Source organism: Lithobates pipiens, unplaced genomic scaffold (assembly GCF_037356315.1).
Source record: "Lithobates pipiens isolate NorthernLeopardFrog02 unplaced genomic scaffold, aLitPip1_a1.2 Scaffold_30, whole genome shotgun sequence".
NCBI classification, from domain to species: domain Eukaryota; kingdom Metazoa; phylum Chordata; class Amphibia; order Anura; family Ranidae; genus Lithobates; species Lithobates pipiens.
In genome coordinates this window covers 96,627,763-96,646,530 of record NW_027507791.1, presented here as the reverse complement: position 1 = coordinate 96,646,530, position 18,768 = coordinate 96,627,763, and the positions used below count along the sequence as shown (strand labels likewise).

Below are 18,768 nucleotides of genomic sequence, written 5' to 3'. Positions count from 1 at the left end.
CGATTTTTAACTGTGATTAAGGCATTCATTTGTCTTTAATAAACCATTGATTCTTCATACGATTTACACTATGGGAGGCACTTTATTTTATTCTTATATATGGTCTGGAGAGGTTAGCGATAGTTCAAGAGCCTGTAACCTGGAGCCTAGATTCCAGAAGGCTTTTTATCCATTATATTGAGGCAAGAGTTCTGTGAGCACTGAGCAGTTATTTGAAGGCACAGGATTTTCTTGGTGAAAGTTCAACTAACACGGACTATATCTTATATAACTTATGTATCCACTGATACTTGGACACTTTGTTTGGATTTATTGATTGATTTATTTGTCATATTTTGGTATGAGTGTATAAACAGTGACACTTAAACTGCACAATATAACTTTATTTTACTTAGTTTTAATTTTATTCCTTCTATTTTCTCTGTGGAAAATTGCTTCTTCCTGTTTCATCTCTATTTATCCTGTTTTCTCTCTGCTTCACTTCATACCAGTCCCATAAGAGGTCATTGGTTAACTCTCTCTCATTTCCCTTCATCTGCTAAAGAGACCACCAAATCTGCAGTAGTGCAGCCTCCAAGCCAGAGACGTAACTAGAACCTTCAGGGCCCTGGTGCAAGAAACTATGAAGGGCCACCCTGACCCCCGGCTGGGGCCCTTCCCTCTGGACCCGAGGCCCTTTACTCCTGTTGCAGGGCCCTTTATTGAGGTCCTGTAGTGGGACCCTTTCACATGTTCTGCAGTGGGCCCCCTTCCTGCCGTCTTGAATGCCGGGGCCCAGTTCGCAAGGGCGACCTTTCCTACCCTGGCAGTTCCGCCACAGGTGCCAGTTTTATTTTTGTTATTTTATTTAGAGGCAGCAGGACCTAGGCCAGTCATAGGTGGCCGGGTGTAATTTAATACTTTGACCTTCAAGGGCTTCTCTGCCCCTATCCCATCTTCTGGGACTTGTAGTTATGCTTTTCCTGGATGACTGGTGTATGGCTCAGGAACAGGAAGGCAGGGTCGGCTCGGTGATGGGGTTACCAGTTGCTAATCCCTTCTCCAATGACAGGTTTTCTTTACTCCTCCCACTGGCCAGTGAAAGGTTCAGGGGCAAGAGGGCAGATGAGGCTCAGTTACAGGGGGGCGTGGTTACCAGTCTGTAATCCCCTCCATGACAGATCCTCATTACCCCTCCCACTGATTGGTATAAGGCTCAGGGACAGAAGAGAGAGTGGGTTTCAGTGATGGAGGGGTGGGGTTACCAGTCTCTTAATTTCCTCCCCTCCCACTGATTGGTATATGGGACAGAAGGGCAAAGCAGACTCAGAGACATGGCATGGGGTTACAATTGGCATACCAGCCTGGCTCATGGGTGCTCCCGCCATGCTCTCACTGTTCAGGGGGGATGGGGGGGCTGCTGTCTGCTCCTCTGCCGAATTAGCACAACATCATATGTCACTCTCCACCTCACGCTCCACCCCCTATGATGCTTCCTCGCACTGTTCTGGGTACTATGGATTTCTGCACATGGGAGACACATGGGCCCCCTGGAGCATGGGGCTGGGTCACAATTGAGACCCCCGAGACCGCTATAACTACACCCCTGCTCCAAGCTCCCTCCCACTATCCTTCATCTTCTTAAAGTGGAAGTAAACCCATCCATAAAACAGTTTAATTTCTAGCACGTGCCAGAAATCAAACACTCCCATTGGTTGTGCTCTCAACCAAACTGTCAAACCATCCAATGGTTGGTGTCATAACTGATCAGATGTGCAGCATCATGGCAGTTGTAGATTAAACAGAGTCAAAGGTGGCAGCTTACTTTGCTGAAACCGATAGGGGGGTTACTTACACTTTAAGAGACCATCTCTGTGGCAATCCAACATTCAAAGTCTCTCCTTCCTTTTATCTTGAAGGCATCAGTTCCACTGTAGTCTTCCTCCTCCATCTCTCTTCCCAACATCTTCTCCAGTGAAGACCCATTTTGCTGCAACTCAGCTGCAAAATCCCCTCTCTTTTCTAGTTATCTTCTCAAGTAAAGAATTCAGCTGCAGTACAGCTTCCAAGCTGTTTTTTCCACCATCCATCTTCTCAAGTGATCACATATTCTGCAGCCCGGACTCTCAGGAGATTACTAATCAGTATTTCAGATGTTTCTTAGTAGAGCTTTTGGTCAATGTACATCTACATAACTGCTTAAAAATTTCCAATATTGGTCAACTCTCATCGCGTGTTCTATAGGCTTTCGTTTATCATAATCTGATAGTATGCCATCTTAATAGAGGTTTGACTTGGATTAAATTCTCTTTTAAGTAAACAATCCTTTTCTTATTGAATTATAAATGTGCAGTATTTATTGCACCAATGACTGTATTGCAACTAAAGTACCTACTTCTAATAACCCAGAACCATAGAAAAAACATTTAAGAGCTTGTTCACACCAGCCCGGCATGATCCATTTTAGCATGTGGGATGGTGTCCGTCTTGCACTAGCTGTGTCTTATACAATTTTTTTTTTTATTGAAATGTCACATTTCATTCATTTCTAAAAACCGCAGCAGAAATGAACGGAGGCTTCAGATGAGCTCTGCTGCAGTGTGAAATAAATGCAGAAAATGCTACAATTTTTCATTTCTGTTCTGTTGTGGAGCCCTGCGTTAAGCAGTAGCACGTTCAATTCTCCCTATGGCATGAAAAAGCTCTTAAGAATATTCTATAAAACAATAAGGGTTGGTATGTTTGATTTGTTTCCAAAAAGAATTTCAGGCTTGTGAATTTGAAAGTCTGAGTATTGTGAAAGGATTAAAATACTTGGGTTAGAAAATAAACATGAAATAATAAAGAATAAGTCAACAGTCAGTGAGTAATATGCAGAGTCAACCAGGGATGAACCTGTTTATTACGCTTCAGGTGAATGGCAGCTTTGCTCTCTAACTCGTATTACATGCAGTCCAAAGTCATTCAGTGAATTCATTCTTAGCTACATTTGTCAATGTATGAGAAAGGCTAGCTCAATAAAAGAAGACGTGAATAGAGGAGATGTGAGGCATAGCAACCAGCGCATTTTTATATACTAGCTAGAGAAGTAGGGGAAGCAACAGGTGGGTTTGGTGTAGGCAAAACATTATTGTTCACTTATTTTTAATGAGGACCAGTCACAACTGGGCTTATGCAGAAAAAAAAGGACCTTCAGCCTTTAAAATCTTTGTGGGCTTTGGGCTTCTTTAAGCTTTACTACCTTTGTCTGCAGATGATACTTCATTGTAAGTGTAGGTGAGAGAGTCTTGACATCGTAAAGTTTCTGCCTTGTCAATAGTGTCACTTCACAAACCACCTTCTAAGGATGTTCTACGGGGCCAAATAATAGAACCTGGTGGTTGTCTAGATTCCCTTTATAAATGGGGCTCGGTTACCCGATACTGATACAGCGGGTAAAATAAGTATTGAAAACGTCACCATTTTGCTAGGTAAGTATATTTCTAAAGGTGCTATTATTGACATGAAATTTTCACCACATTCAAAACAAATAGCGTTCAGAAATTAAGCTATGTGTAATAATATGTAATGACACAGGGAAAAAGTATTGAACATGCTAACTGAAATGTATTTAATACTTTGTACAAAATCATTTGTTGGTAATGACAGCTTAAAGATGCCCCCTGTATGGAGAAACTAGTCACATGGATTGCTCAGGTGTGGGTTTGGCCTTTTCTTCCACAGTCTTCAAATTTTGAAGGTTTCAAGGGCCTCTTCTATCCAAAATGTAGTTCTTTCCATATATTGTGTATTGGATTCAAGTCAGGTGATTGGCTGGGCTATTTTAGCAACTTTATTTTCTTTCTTTGAAACCAACTGAGACATTCCTTGGCTTTGTGCCTCACACTGTGATGTTCCCACCTCCAAACTTCACTGTTGGTATAGGAGTGTTTTTTGGGTGATGTGCAGTGCCATTTGACCTCCAAACATGGTGTGTATTATGGCATTCAAAGAGTCAAATTTTGGCCTCATCTGACCAGCCTTTATTCTCCCAGCAAACTTTAAACAACCTATAACATGCTTTTTCTTCAGCAATGGAGTCTTGCGTGGTGAGCGTGCATACAGGCTATGGTGGTTGAGTGAACTACTTTTTTTTTATTTGAAACAATTGTACTTGCTAATTCCAGGTCTTTCTGAAGCTCTGCACAAGTGGTCCTAGGGTCTTGGACAGCTCTTTTGATAATTCTTTTCACACCTCTGTCAGAAATCTGAGCAAATGGTCAAGGCTGGTTTATGGTGAAATTATGTTTTTTCTGCTTCTGGATTACGGCCCCAACAGTGCTGAGGCATTCAGAAGTTTAGAAATCCTTCTTTAAACAATGCCATCAGTATGTTTTGGAACAATAAGGTTGCTAAGGTCTTGAGGGAGCGCTTTGCTTTTACCCATCATGAGATGTTTCTTGTGTGACACCTTGGTAATGAGACACCTTTTTATAGGCCATCAGTTGAGGCTAAACAAGCTGATATTAATTTGCACTGACAAGGTGTAGGATTGCTTTCTAATTACTGATAGATATTAGCTGGTGTCTTGGCTTTCCATGCCTTTTTGCACCTCCCCTTTCTTCATGTGTCCAATACTTTTTCCCTGTGTCATTCCATTTTAGTTTCACCACGTCAGTTGTTGCTGACGTGGTGAAAATTTCTCAATAGCAGCTTTAGAAATATATTTACTTGGAAAAATTGTGTTCAATACGCATTCTACCTGCTTTATCTCAGACTGGTAACAAGGCAGCAACTTCAGGAGAACTCTGATAATAAAGCGATTTTGTCATAGTACGTAAAGCTAAATAAGGGTTGAAACACCCATTTCATAAGCCTGTTTAATAATAACCGAGATGTGAAAAAACACATCCATGCATAAGCTTTGCTGTGATTTGTTTTCTTTAAAGTAGACCTAAACTATAGCTGGATGTCTTTTTGATGTATAGTGATTTACCAAACCATTAGCAACTTTGGTTTATGTTTTTCACCTATTTTTTTTTGTTTTGTTTACCTATTTGTATATAATTTCTGCTGATCTTCTCCAGCTATCCCTGTCTAATGCACTTGATTTAGCTACACCTAATTTCTCAGAACAGGCTTCTTGATAATGAAAATGTGCATCATGCCTGTGCAATGCGTGTGGGCATCACACCTAGTTTAGTTTTCACCAGGAGCATACGTGGTGAGGCGCTTAGTTGTCACCCAACAGCAGAAAGTGCCTGAACAAGAATGATCATGAGTTTTTTTAAGGAAAGCTAAAAAATTAAAAATATAGAAAACCACTTGAACGTAATAAAGATGCACTCCAGGTATGGTCATTTTAACATAGTTGCATTGGTCCAGCTTGGACCAATGTAGGAATGTTTGTGCCATACCAGTGGGATCCCTGTGAAACATGGATATCACTGTAGTAGACACAAACATTCCTACATTGGTCCAAGCTGGACCAATGCAACTATGTTAAAATGACCATACCTGGAGTGCATCTTTATTATGTTCGCTGCTTATAATCATCCCTTGTGTAGTCCTTCCATGACTTTCACGGTTGACCAATTGTCACATATATGTAAAATGCTTGGGATAAAGGGGGATGGTCATACTAGCAGTATACATGCAGTTCTAATTTGACTTTTTTTTAATTGTCCCAGGTCATTAGGGATTGCAAAATCTATTGCACTTTAGTCCAGGAGAACCTAATAAAGAAAGATGACAGGTATCTTGCTTGACCAGTATACGTCTATCTTAAATGATTCCACTGCTGCAGCCCAAGAGGTAAAAACTGACAGCTATCTTATACCAGCATGCAGCCAGTATGGATTTTCTTTTATTCTGAAGGGACCTTTTTTTTTTTTTTTTTTTAAATGAGGATCAAAGCTCCTATACCATCAAAAGCTGCAAAGCATTGTAAAATGACATTCTAACCATTTAAAACATATTCCATCAAACATCCAGCTTACAAACTTACTGTGGTAACAAACAGGCACACCTGACAGCATAAAACACTAATGTGCTAAGCCATATTTTTAAGTGTACATGTAGCGTAGGACCTCTAGTAGTAAAATGGATAAAAATACACTCTGTACAGTATTAAAGTAGTATCATAGATCGCAAGGTAAAACTATAAATTATCTAAGTAAAGGCAACATCGGAAATATCCCATGATTAAAGACGTGTTTCATCATAATATAACAGAAAATTTCAGTCTTGGTGCAAATCTTGTCTTATCAAAGAGAGGATCTAGGAGTCAATGGGTATAAAACATGTCCATGAATCTGCAGTAAAATGAGTGTATGGAGAAACTATGTATTGTAAGCATCGTGATTCCAAAGTTAAAAAACATCCGTAGTTCCATCCCCAAACATAAAATCCATCACAGTAAACGTCAAAATTTCTTAAAAATCCTAATGTAGTGATCGGGTGCTTAGTTGCTTTGTCCTAATCAGGATGCAAGGCTCGACAAAATATCAATTAAATTGTCAAATCCATAAAGGTATCCATCTTCCCGGTTTCCTTCTTGCCAAGATATACGGTGGTTCAGGGTTTGGCCTTCAGGCAGGAGTGTTGTTTTTCCAAAATCTATAAGCCATACGTTACACTTTCCTTTCTTGTCATGTACAAACAGCAAGGAGCTTCCAATCACCTAACAAAAAGATGTTCATTCATTAGTAGCATTATCAACTGACATTTTATTAAAAATAGCTGTAGGTAGGAGAGAAGAGAATGGATATGCAGCTAAAACTGTCAATATTAGTAACAGACATAAAGTAGAAAACAATTCCTAAACTGGAACCATAGCCTTACAATGAAACATTGTTAACAAGCAGTTTTTTTTTTTTTATTGCAGAAGAGACTCTATGGCAGTGGTCTCCAAACTGTGACCCTTTGCTTACCTTCATCCGACCCCTGGGGCATTATTTCCCCCACTGTCAGCAACAGTGGGGCAAAGTTTCTCCGACTGCCCCCAACGATGGGATACCATTCCTCCCACTGACACCAATGTTGGAACTATTCCCCCCACTAAAACCAACAATGGGGCAAGATTTCCCCCATTGACATCAATGATGGGGCAATATTTCTCCCTTTGACACTAATGTGGGGACACTACTCCTCCCACTGACACCAATGGTGGGGCACTATTTCTCCCATTGATACCAACAATAAAGCAATATTACTCCCCCAAATAACAATGGGACATTGTTTACTCCCACTGACATCGGGACATTTTGTACTCCCACTGGCCACAGTCCAGCCCCCCTAAATTGATTCTGGGGCTGCAGGCCTGTTCATTGATGCTGTCTTTGTATCGAAGCACTTGATTTCACTGCAGATGTGTGACACTCCACTTGTCATTGAGGCTCTTGAAGGGAAACCTCCTCAGCCTGCCCATGTGACTCATGAGACTGTTCCATTATCCATGGCCGTAGGGACTCTTCACCATGAGATAATCCAATTCCAAGTTATTTCCAAGTTTCTGCTGGTTATTGGTTATCCTTGGTTACAGAGGCACAACCCCTCTTTTGATTAGCTCCATGCTGAGGTTCTCTCCTGGTCACCACAATGCAGTAAGACATGCTTCCAGAAGGTAGCCAAGGTCCTGTGCACCTCTTCACACTCCTCCCTGCCGGAGGAGTACGGCGATTTTAGTGATGTTTTTGACAAAGGTCAAGCCGGTAGTTTGCCTTCACACCGGTCATATGAATGCACAATTGACCTTCAACCTGGTGCCATACCCCCTCGTGGCCGGGTTTACCCTTTGTGGGTCTTGGAACATAAGGCCATGGAGGAGTATATTGCAGACGCACTTTCTCCAGGTTTCATCCCTAAATCGTCTTCTGCTGGTTTCCTCTTTGTAAAGAAAGAGTGGTGAACTGAGACCTTGTATTGATTATAGGGGTCTCAATCGTTTCATGATTAAGAATGCCTATCCAATTCCGTTGATTATGGAGTTATCTGACCGCCTCAAGGAAGCAACGGTTTTCACAAAGCTTGATTTGAGAGAGGCATACAATCTCATGAGGATTAAGGAGGGTGACGAGTGGAAAACTGCATTTAATACCAAAACAGGCCATTAGGAGTACCTTATAATGCCTTTTGGCCTTTGTAACGCTCTGGCAGTTTTCCAGGAATTTATTAACAATGTCCTCCGAGATTTGGTTATGTGTGGTGGTTTATCTCTATGATATCCTCATATTTTAGAAGTCCCTGGAGAGCCACCACACAGATGTCCGTCGTGTGCTTCAGAAACTAAGAGAGAACAATTTCTATTGTAAATGGGAGAAGTGCAAATTCCATTGTGAACAGGTTAAATTGCTGGGTTATGTCATTTCCACTGCTGGTTTTTCAATGGACGCAGAGAAACTTTCAGCAGTCCTACAGTGGCCCCGAGCCATGGGTTACGTCTTCTGCAGTGTTTTCTTGGCTTTGCCAACTATTATCAGAAGTTTATTCGTAACTTCTCATCTCTGGTCAAGCCCCTGACTGTTATGACCAGAAAGGATGGTAACCCACAGTGTTGGTCCCCGGAGTCCATTAAGGCCTTTGAGAGTCTCAAGGCTGCCTTTGTTTCTGCTCCTATGTTGACACATCCTGATTCTATGTTACCTTTTATCCTTGAGGTTGATGCTTCTGAGACTGGAGTTGGCGCCCTGCCTCAACGTCCTACCTCTGAGAGGGCTATGCATCCTTGTAACTACTTTTCCAAGAAATTGTCACCTACGGAGTTCAGTTACGAGATTGGTGACAGAGAGCTGTTAGTGATCATTTTAGCCCTGAAAGAATGCAGACATCTCCTCGAAGGTACCACTGTGCCAGTTCCCATTCTTACTCACCATAAGAATCTCATATTCTTGTCTGAGGCTAAATGCCTCTCTCCCAGAAGGGCGCGATGGGCTCTTTTGTCTAGTTTCAATTACATTGTCTCATTCTTACCCAGTACTAAGAATGTAAGGGGTGACGTTTCTCCACTTCCAAGATGAAGTCGGTTCCAGTGATTTCTCCTGATCGTATTCTGGCTACGGTTCGCACCAGTCTCACTTCTCCTTTGGGGGACAAAATTCTTGCTGCTCAGGTCCATGCTCCTCCTGAGAAACCTTGTGACCACTGCTTTGTTCCAGAGAGTCTCCATACTGCCGTGCTCCAGACTTACCATTCTCTCAAGGCTGCTGGCCACACTGGGAAGAATCAACCCTTTTTGCCCATTTGTCAACAATTCTGGTGGCCTAGTCTACCTGCTGATGTAACCGCCTTCGTAGCTGTTCCATGTGTAAGACTCCACGACACCTTCCAGTGGACCTCCTACAACCCATACCCAATGGAGAGAGGCCCTGGACCCACCTGTCTATGGATTTCATTGTGGAGTTACCCAACTCCCAGGGCAACACAGTTAACCTTATGGTGGTTGACCGGTTCTCCAAAATGTCCCATTGTATTCCACTTAAGAAGTTGACCACTTAGGAACTGGCTTCCATTTTTGCTCAGGAGATATTTTGCTTACATGGGCTACCCAAGGTGAGTCAGTTTGTGTCCCGGTTCTGGCGAGCCTTTTGTACACAGTTGGGAATTTAGCTTGCTTTCTCCTCTACATATCCCCTGCAGTCTAATGGGGCCACAGAATGAGCCAATCAGTCCTTGGAGCAATTCCTACATTGCTATATTTCTGACCATAACACCTGGTCAGACCTCTTACCAAGGGCGGAGTTTGCTCACAATAGTGCCTTGAATTATGCTTCCCGATTGTCCCCATTTATGGCAAACTATGGTTTTTAACCGTCCAGGTTGCCTGACTTATTTGTTCCGCAGAGTATTCCTGCGTTAGAGGAGCATCTCTGTGGTCTTCGTTCCACTTGGGCACAAGTCCAATAGGCTCTGCGACATGCTAATGATACGTACAGACTCCATGCTGACCACAGATGCCTGCCTGCGCCTGACTACCAGGTTGGGGACAGGGTTTGGCTGTCATCTCGCAACCTCCAACTTAGTGTTCCCTCTCTAAAGTTCGCACCTCGGTTTATTGGGCCTTTCTGTATTCTTCGCAAGATTAACCCAGTGGCTTACGCATTAGACCTTCCTTCTAATATGCGTATCTCGAATGCATTTTATGTCTCCTTATTAAAACCTTTGGTCTGCAACCGCTTTACCACCTCAGTGCCTCATCCTCACCCTGTACAGGTTGAGAACCATGAGGAGTATGAAGTACAGTCCATTGTTGACTCCCATAGGCCCATACAGTACTTGGAGCATTGGAAAGGGTACAGTCCAGAGGAACGCTCTTGGGTCTCATCCTCGGCCCCTGTCCTCCTCTGTGATTTCCAAAGACATTTTCCCCTTAAGCCTGGTGGTCCTCCGAGGGGGAGGGGTCATTGAGGAGGTGTACTGTCAGGGCTGGGCTCAGCCCTTCCTTCTCAAAGCTGGCTGCTCAGCTGTCAGCTAATTGCCAGCTCCTATCTCTCTACAGTGACTCAGCTGTTGATATCCTGCTCATCAGTCCTGCCTACTTAAGCCATCCAGTCTAGATGATCTCTGCCTTCGCCTTGGTCACATCTCTAGGAGAAGCTCTGCTGTGTTCCTGTTAAAGACTTGCTTGGCTGACATTCCTTCTGGCTCCAGATCCTGCTTGCTGTTCTACTATGCTCATCTCTGGCCCCCTGATGTTTTGGCTTGTCTGACTATCTGTTCTGGTTCCTGAACTCTGGCTATGTTTTGACTATATTTACCTTTTTTTATTATTATTAATAAACAAGTGTGATTTAACTGTACTTCTCTGTCTGATTCATGGTTCCTTACAACTGGGCAGACTGTAGGTCTGTGATAGTTGTTGGAAATGTTTGAGGCTTTGTTGATGGAAAAGGTCTCCTATAGTACAAATTCCTGCAGCGGACCAGTGCTGAATAGGTAGGTCTGGGGAGGGTAACTGTATAGAGAGGAATGGAAGAGGCCACAAGGCGTTGTTGTGGATTCCTTGAGAGGTTTGATGTAAGGCCTTCCAGACTTAGGTTGTGGAATTTGTAGTGGGTAGGAAGGAACAAGGTGTATGGAAGTTAATCTGCCAATAGCAGGTAGGAACAAGGTGTATGGAAGTTAATCTGCCAATAGCAGGTGTGGAGCGCAGGAGATTGCTGTTGAATCAATTTAGAGCCATGAGGCGGTAGTGTGATGGGATCCCCACTGTTTTACTTGGCCTAGGAGGACTGCTTTGTAATACCACTGAATATTGGGTGCTCCCATTCCAGAGACAGCCGTAGGTGAGATTAAAAGTGAAGCTTTTAGACAAGGCTTGTGGGCTGCCAAGATAAAGGAATTAACAATTAGAATTTTGGTAAGAGCCATTGGTAGTAGTGGTAGGGTCCTAAAAAAGTAGAGGAGAAACATCTTACCCAAGACTATACGTCTGGCTCAAGATGATGTAATAGACATCATGTATGAGCTTATGGATTGAAGTTTCTGGAGTAGAGAGGAGAGGTTTGTTTGGAGAAGCATGGAGGAAGGAGATACCAGTTGAATGCCTAGGTATGTCATAGTAGAGGTAGGAGACGGGTGATATTATGGTAATGTCCAGTTTAAGTGAGGGTGTGAGGGAGATGCCAATCATGGATGTTTTGGAGTGGTTTAATTTCTACATAGATATTGAATTAAAGTCTGCTAGAATCTGGCATAAGGGGGGTATTGAATGAAGTGGATCAGTGAGTGCGATGATGATGTCATCCACATAGAGACCTATTTTATGGGGGGTGTCCCAAACTGAAAACGGAAATGAGGGGGTTGGAGCGAATTGTTTGAGTCAGGGATTCGATCACTAAAGCAAAAATCCGGGGCGAAAGGGGACACCCGTCGACGAGAACCAGATTTTGTTGTTACCTCCTTCCCCGCAAATATCGACACTGTAATGATGTTATGATGCTGCGGTATGTGAATAGCTACACTCAGATATGTTTTTTACACGCAAGCACTGATGTAACTAAGGATAAAAGGAACAAATTCCTCCAAAGTGAGGAAAATATCCTCTTTGATAGTTGGCACCTGAAAAAGTGTCCACATCCTGCTCTGGCCACAACTCAGAATGCTATATTTCCCTTCTTTCTTATTCCTGATGACAGTGGACACCAGGACAAACTTGCTCACAGCAGCATGCCATGGATGGCAAGGAAAACCTAATAGAGGGTCCGAATCCTCACCATTTTATATATAAAGTACTGAGCAAAAGTTTTAAGCAGGTGTGAAAAAATACTGTAAATCAAGAATGCTTGTAGAAGTGTTAATAGTTTGTTTTATCAATTAACAAAATGTAAAATAAATTAACAGAAGAGAAATCTGAATCAAATCAATATTTGGATTGACCACTCTGTCTTCAAAACAACATAAATTATTAAATTCTTCTAGGTAAATTTGTACACAGTCTTTAACCACCTCAGTACAGGGCACTTTCACCCCCTTCCTGCCCAGGCCAATTTGCAGCTTTCAGCGCTCTCACACTTTGATAATTATTCAGTCATGCAACTCTTTACCCATATAATGTTTTTCACACAAATAGAGATTTCTTTTGGTGGCATTTAATCAATACGGAGTTTATTTTTTTTGCGCTACAAATGAAAAAAACCCTGAAAGTTTTGACAAGAAAATGCGTTTTTCTTTGTTTTTGTCATAAAATTTTGCAAATAAGTAATTTTATTTAATATATTTTGACTAAAATGCATACTGCTAATTTTCTTAAATAACCCAAATCGGTGTATATTATTTGGTCTGTGTGAAAGTTGTAAAGTCTAAAAGCTATGGTGCCAATTGAAAATTGATCACACCTGATGTACTGACAGCCTAATTAATTTCTTGAGGCCCCTACATACCAAGACAGTACAAATATCCCCCAAATTACCCCTTTTTGGAAAGTAGACAATCCAAAGTATTTCATAAAAGGCATGGAGAGTTTTGTGAAGTTGTACATTTTTTCCCACAATTCTTACACGCTGCATAGGCATACTTGTAGCAACACCCCAAATAACATGCTGCTACTCCTCCTATTGTGCTACAACATGTGTGAGACTTTTCCACAGCCTGGCCACAAGCAGAGGCACAAAATCCAAGGAGCACCTTCAGCCATTATCTACTTTAAGATCAGGCCTTCTTCTAACGCTTTTTTATTTACAAGTAAAAATCTGTATTGTTGCTAGAAAAATACTTTGAACCCCCAATCATTATATATTTTTGTAGTAGAGACTCTAGAGATGGAATAAAATTGTGGGTTTTGCAAATTTTTATGTTACACGGTATTTGCTCAGCAGTTTTTCAAATGCAATTTTACACACTAACGCATAAATATATTTTAATGATTTTAAAACGCACACAAAGACAATATAATGTCTATAAAGTGAAAGAAAACCCCCACACCAAAAGTGAACAGTTTAAATACAATGTATCAATGTTGCAGCTGTTTCAATTGTCATATATGTGAAAAGTGATGCCACAGGAACTAATCCAAAAACAAACAGCGCTAGCAATGGAACTACCAATCCCCACAGTAGATAGTCAGTGACCATATGATTAATTACATGAATAAAAACGTGCAAATAAAGTCCAATAATGTTGAATTAGATGAGTTTTCCATTAAAATAAATGTGCTCTTTGTGGAAGTGTCACCCAAACTTCGGTATTTAAATTACTCTATAGGAGACATTTTAAAAGCCTTTATTGGTTACCAGTTTAGAGTTACACAGGAGGTCTGGTACTAGAATTATTGCTCTTCCTCTGGTGTTCGTGGCAATACCTCACATGTGGTGCGATCGCCATTTACGTATGTGTATGGGACCAAAGTGTGTGTTTGCCTTTGCACGCAAGCACAGGGTCACTTTAAATTGTCTATTTATTTATTGGTGGGACACTGGTACACTGACAGATGTTTTTTGTGCACTTGTACACTATGATGTTGATGTTGCATTGGAACACTATTGCATGCCCTCATTGTGCTCAGAGGGGAGAACTGTCCCAGAGACACGTGTCTCTGTTTACACTATGAAGGCTGTAATTGGATACAGCCATCACATAATTGGGAGGGGCAATCACAGTGCCTATATCTCGATGTGTGTTTGGTTGTGTCAGAAGTTTACAGCCATCACAGGATCACATTGCACCCGTTCTGTCCTCTCAGAACAGTAGAGCTCCCACCACAATCTGTTTATGTACATTGGCTGGGTGGAAAGTGGTTAAAGGAGCTCAACATGTAGGTTGTTCCAAACGTCTTGAAGAACTAACCACAGATCTTCTGTGGATGCAAGCTGCTCTCAAATCCTTCTGTAATCCAAGACGGGCTCAATGATGTTGAGATCAGGGCTCTGTGGGAGCCAAACCATCACTTTCAGGACTCCTTGTTTTTTTTTTTACACTAAAGATAGTTGTTAATGACATTGTCTGCATGTTTGGGATTGTTGACCTGATGCAGAATAATTTTAGGGGCCAATCATATGCCTCCCTCGTGGTAGGACATGACAGATAATATCTGCCTGTATTTCTCAGCATTGAGGACACCATTGATCCTGAACAAATTTCCAACTCCATTTGCAGAAATGCAGCCCCAAACTTGCAAGGAACCTCCACCATGCTTCACTGTTGCTTGTAGACACTCATTATTGTACCACTTTTCAACCCTTCAGTGAACAAACTGCCAAATTTTGACTCCTTAGTCCAGAGCATCTGTTGGGTTGCTTAGCCTTATTTCTATGTCCTATACATGAAAACATAGGAACAGGTGTGCAGAAAAATGGCAGCAGCTGCTCTGGACTGAGTCAAAATGTGAAATATTTGGCAGTTTGTTCTCAAAGGGCTGGAGAGAGGTACAATAATGAGTGTCTGCAGGCAACAACGATGCATGGTGGAGGTTCATTGCAAGTTTGGGGCTGCATTTCTGCAAATGGAGTTGAAGATTTGTTCAGCATCAATGGTGTCCTCAATGTTGAGAAATGCAGGTAGATACTTATCCATCGTGTGAAACAAAAAAGCACAGTTCGCTGTCCCCTTAAGAGAAATCTTCAAGAATCAAAATACTATGCCCCAAAATTGTGAAATAATAATGTACATCAATCATAAATGAAAATGGACACTGTAAATAAACAAATGTGCACATAAAACAACTAAAGGTGAAAGAGTCCCACAAGTGAAAAGGTGCTGTGTTAGAATTAGCCCAGTAATTTCCAATCTTCAGCAGTGTTCACACAACAAACCACAGTGTACACAGCACCCCCCCCCCCCCCCCACACACACACACACACACCAGTATTAACACACTTCTTACCAGAGAAAAGGATTCCCACATAGAGATCAACAGGTACCTGGCTGCCAAGCAGCTAAACAAATTCACACTATCTTGATCACACAGCAATTCCAGGAGGCATGGATTCCCATAGAAATCAATAATCGCTTGGCTGCTTGGCATTTGGATGAAACCCCCCTGTCATGATTACCTAGCAATCTCTAAAAATAAAGGTGTGTAATTGGCCCCAAATTTATTCTGCAGCAGGACAATGACCCCAAACATGCAGTCAATGTCATTAGGAACTATCTTCGGGGTAAAAAAAAAAAAAGAACAAGGAGTCTTGGAAGTGAGGGTTTGGCCCCAACAGAGCCCTGAGCGCAACATCAAGTTTGTCTGGGATTACATGACGAGACAGGAGAATTTAAGGCAGCCTACATACACACATGATCTGTGCTTAGTTCTCCAAAAACTGGGTGCATGTATACCTAGAAGAATTGATGCCTTTTTGAAGGCATAGAGTGTTCACACCAAATATTGATTTGATTTGAATTTATCTTCTGGTAATTTACTTTTCATTTGATTAATTAACAAATAAACTAATAACACTTCCATTTCTGAAAGCATTCTCAATTTATAGCATTTTTTTTTCACACATGCCCAAAACTTTTGCACATAACTGTATAGACAGTGTGTGTGTATGTGTGTATGTGTGTGTATATATATATATATATATATGTGTGTGTGTGTGTGTGTGTGTGTGTGTGTGTGTTTTGGCTTTAGATATATATATTTATGGCCGGAGCCCTATGGCCGATACGTATCTGAACAAAACAAGCTTATCATGAGACACCTTTTATGAAATGGACCTGAAAGTGTGCCCTGGTCTAATGGACGGTATACCAAAATAAGGGGGCATACCCAGTAATCAGAATGAATATGATTGAAGAGAAATGTTTTTTGATAAATGCCCTAAAAAGGGGATGGGAGGGAGGGTATTGCGCACCGGAAACCGACAACCACCACAGGCGAACGGGCTGGTTAAATACCCCCCCGGGCTCCTCCCATAAATTCAGGCCACCATACTGGCCTTCCTACTTATGGCCGGAGCCCTATGGCCGATACGTATCTGAACAAAACAAGCTTATCATGAGACACCTTTTATGAAATGGACCTGAAAGTGTGCCCTGGTCTAATGGACGGTATACCAAAATAAGGGGGCAAAACAGTCAGGTAGGGATAAGAGAGTTTTATTGTTTCCTGGTTAATTTTATTGAGCCAGTTGAGTGAATGCTCGAGACATCTCCACCTGTGGGTTAGGGATGTACCGAGTGAAGCAGGCCGACTTCCACCTGCCCAACCTTTTGATGACGTGGTCCGGGACCCCATGCCGGGATGCGGATGAAGCTGCTCCAATGCGGAAGGAGTGGCCGGAATACTCACTAGGATTGAGGAGCAGGTTGCGGAGGAGAATCCTGATATGCTTAATAAATTGTTGGTTAGTTAGTGGTTTCACCGGGAAGGGCAAAAGTGGGCTAGAGTCCGGGAGCTCGGGCAGCCGAGCGAGAAACTGTGTAAGCATCGTGACCGGGCACCAGGCATTGTTGGTTTTGTAGAGGTGGATGTCTACGCCGGTGCCTGTCTGCTGGGTCTTGGTTATCGGGAGGTGGAGGATGAAATGGTCCTGGTGACGGAGCAGATGACATCTGCGGAGGATTGGGCCGTGTAGGCCGTTGTGAGTGAACTCACCGGGCCGAAGGAAGCCATAGAAGGCTAGGTAAATGGCTGCCTGTATGACCAGACTGGGGAGAACACCAAAGGGGTAGCTGTTGAGTATGGTGGACATGTCCCTGAAGATGGCACTGGTGATGGGGAGCCGCTTGACTTTTACTGGCGGCTGTTGTTTTTGGATGCCGCGTAATATGGCTCGGACAGCGTGGGACGAGAAAACAGAGGGTTTGGTAGGATCCTGGATTGAAAGGAAGTGCTGAACACCAGCTAAGTATAAGCGAATGGTGTTAAAAGACAAGGCCAGTTGGTTGTGGCAGTACGAGATGAAGGCTAGAATGTGTCTAGTATCTGTGGGGGTGCCTACTGAGGAGGTGACCAGAAATGCGTTGAAGGTTCTCCAGGCTACCTGGTAGGCTTTGAGAGTATTGTCCGATAACGAACGGTTGATGAGCTGCGTGGCTCCTAGTAAATGCGGCTCTAGTCCAGGGTCAACTGCGACCAATGCGGGATAGGCGCTGATGCGGCATCTGCACTGGGAACCTGTAGAAAGAAGGACCGGAAATTAAAGCGGGAGAGGGCGTCAGCTGCCCGGTTATATTTCCCTGGGATAAACATGCAGATGACGTTAAATTGGTGCTGTAGTGACAGCTGCACCAGCCTGCGTAGGAAGGACATCACGGAGGGGGATTTAGACCTGCCTTTATTGACAATTTCGGCTGTGGCCTGATTGTCGGTGGTGAAGCCTACCGTTTGTCCGGACCAGGTAGGGCCCCAGAGCTGGGCGGCTGCAACCATGGGGTAGAGCTCGAAGAGTGAAGAGGATTGACTAAAGCCCGGGATGCTAAGTATCTGAGAAGGCCAGGGTCCGGCGAACCAATGGTGGCCAAAAATTGCAGCGAACCCTGTAGAGGCCGCGGCGTCTGTGACTACCTGTGGTGAGAGAGGTGAAATGCACGGGATGAAAAGAGAGATGCCATTCCAGTTGGACAGGAACTCGTCCCACATTGCCAGGTCTGCTAAAGCTGCGGTGTCTAGGCAAAGGATATGATCCGGGTCTTGAGCCTGAGACAGGTAGACCAACAGTCGTGAGATAAAGGAACGGCCTTGTGGGATAATGCGCATGGCATAATTGAGCATGCCCAACAGTGACTGCAGCTGTCTCCTAGTACATCCCCTGGTCCGAGTGAACTCGTGAAGTGCCGCCCTGATGCGGGTTAGTTTGTCAAGGGGCAGGCTGGCTTTCATGGAGCCGGCGTCTAAAATAACACCCAGGAAAGTGATTGAATGTGCGGGTCCGTCCACCTTATGTTCAGCGATGGGAACATTGAGGTTCCCGAAAACGGTCCTTAACTTGTCAAGATCTCTGGGAGGTGCGCCTGGCCGTTCTATCAATAAAAAATCATCTAAGTAGTGGATAACTTGCTGACAGCCGACCTTATGTAAGAGAATCCACTCGAGAGATTGGGCAAATATGTCGAACAGCCACGGGCTGCTTTTGGAGCCGAATGTCAACTTCGTGGCGAAGTAGTATTGATCCTTCCACTTAATCCCGTGCCAGCACCAGAGGGACGGGTGGATAGGTAACAGTTTAAAGGCGTCGGATATGTCCGCTTTCGCCAGCCATGCGCCTGTGCCTACTTTAAGGATGGCCTGGATTGCCATGTCCACTGAGGAATATTTTAAGGAGAATTCTTCAGAAGGGATCAATGAGTTTAAGCTAGGGATGTGAGAAAAATGAGGCGCAGACAGGTCATACACTAAACGATTTTTATTGGAAAACTTGCCCTTGACAAGCCCAATAGGGC

The 18,768-nt window shown here is 43.0% G+C and overlaps 1 protein-coding gene across 1 annotated transcript in view; it reads right to left on the bottom strand.

Annotated features, from left to right (window-relative positions):
• Nucleotides 1–2,846: 2,846 nt before the first annotated feature.
• The window catches only part of LOC143943104 (inositol-trisphosphate 3-kinase A-like), a 204,979-nt gene continuing 189,057 nt past the window's right edge, over nt 2,847–18,768 (bottom strand). The window contains exon 7 of the mRNA XM_077464659.1: nt 2,847–6,640. Within this exon, the coding sequence (XP_077320785.1) occupies nt 6,440–6,640 (201 nt within the window). The 3' untranslated portion in view covers nt 2,847–6,439. The remainder of the gene's footprint in view (nt 6,641–18,768) is intronic.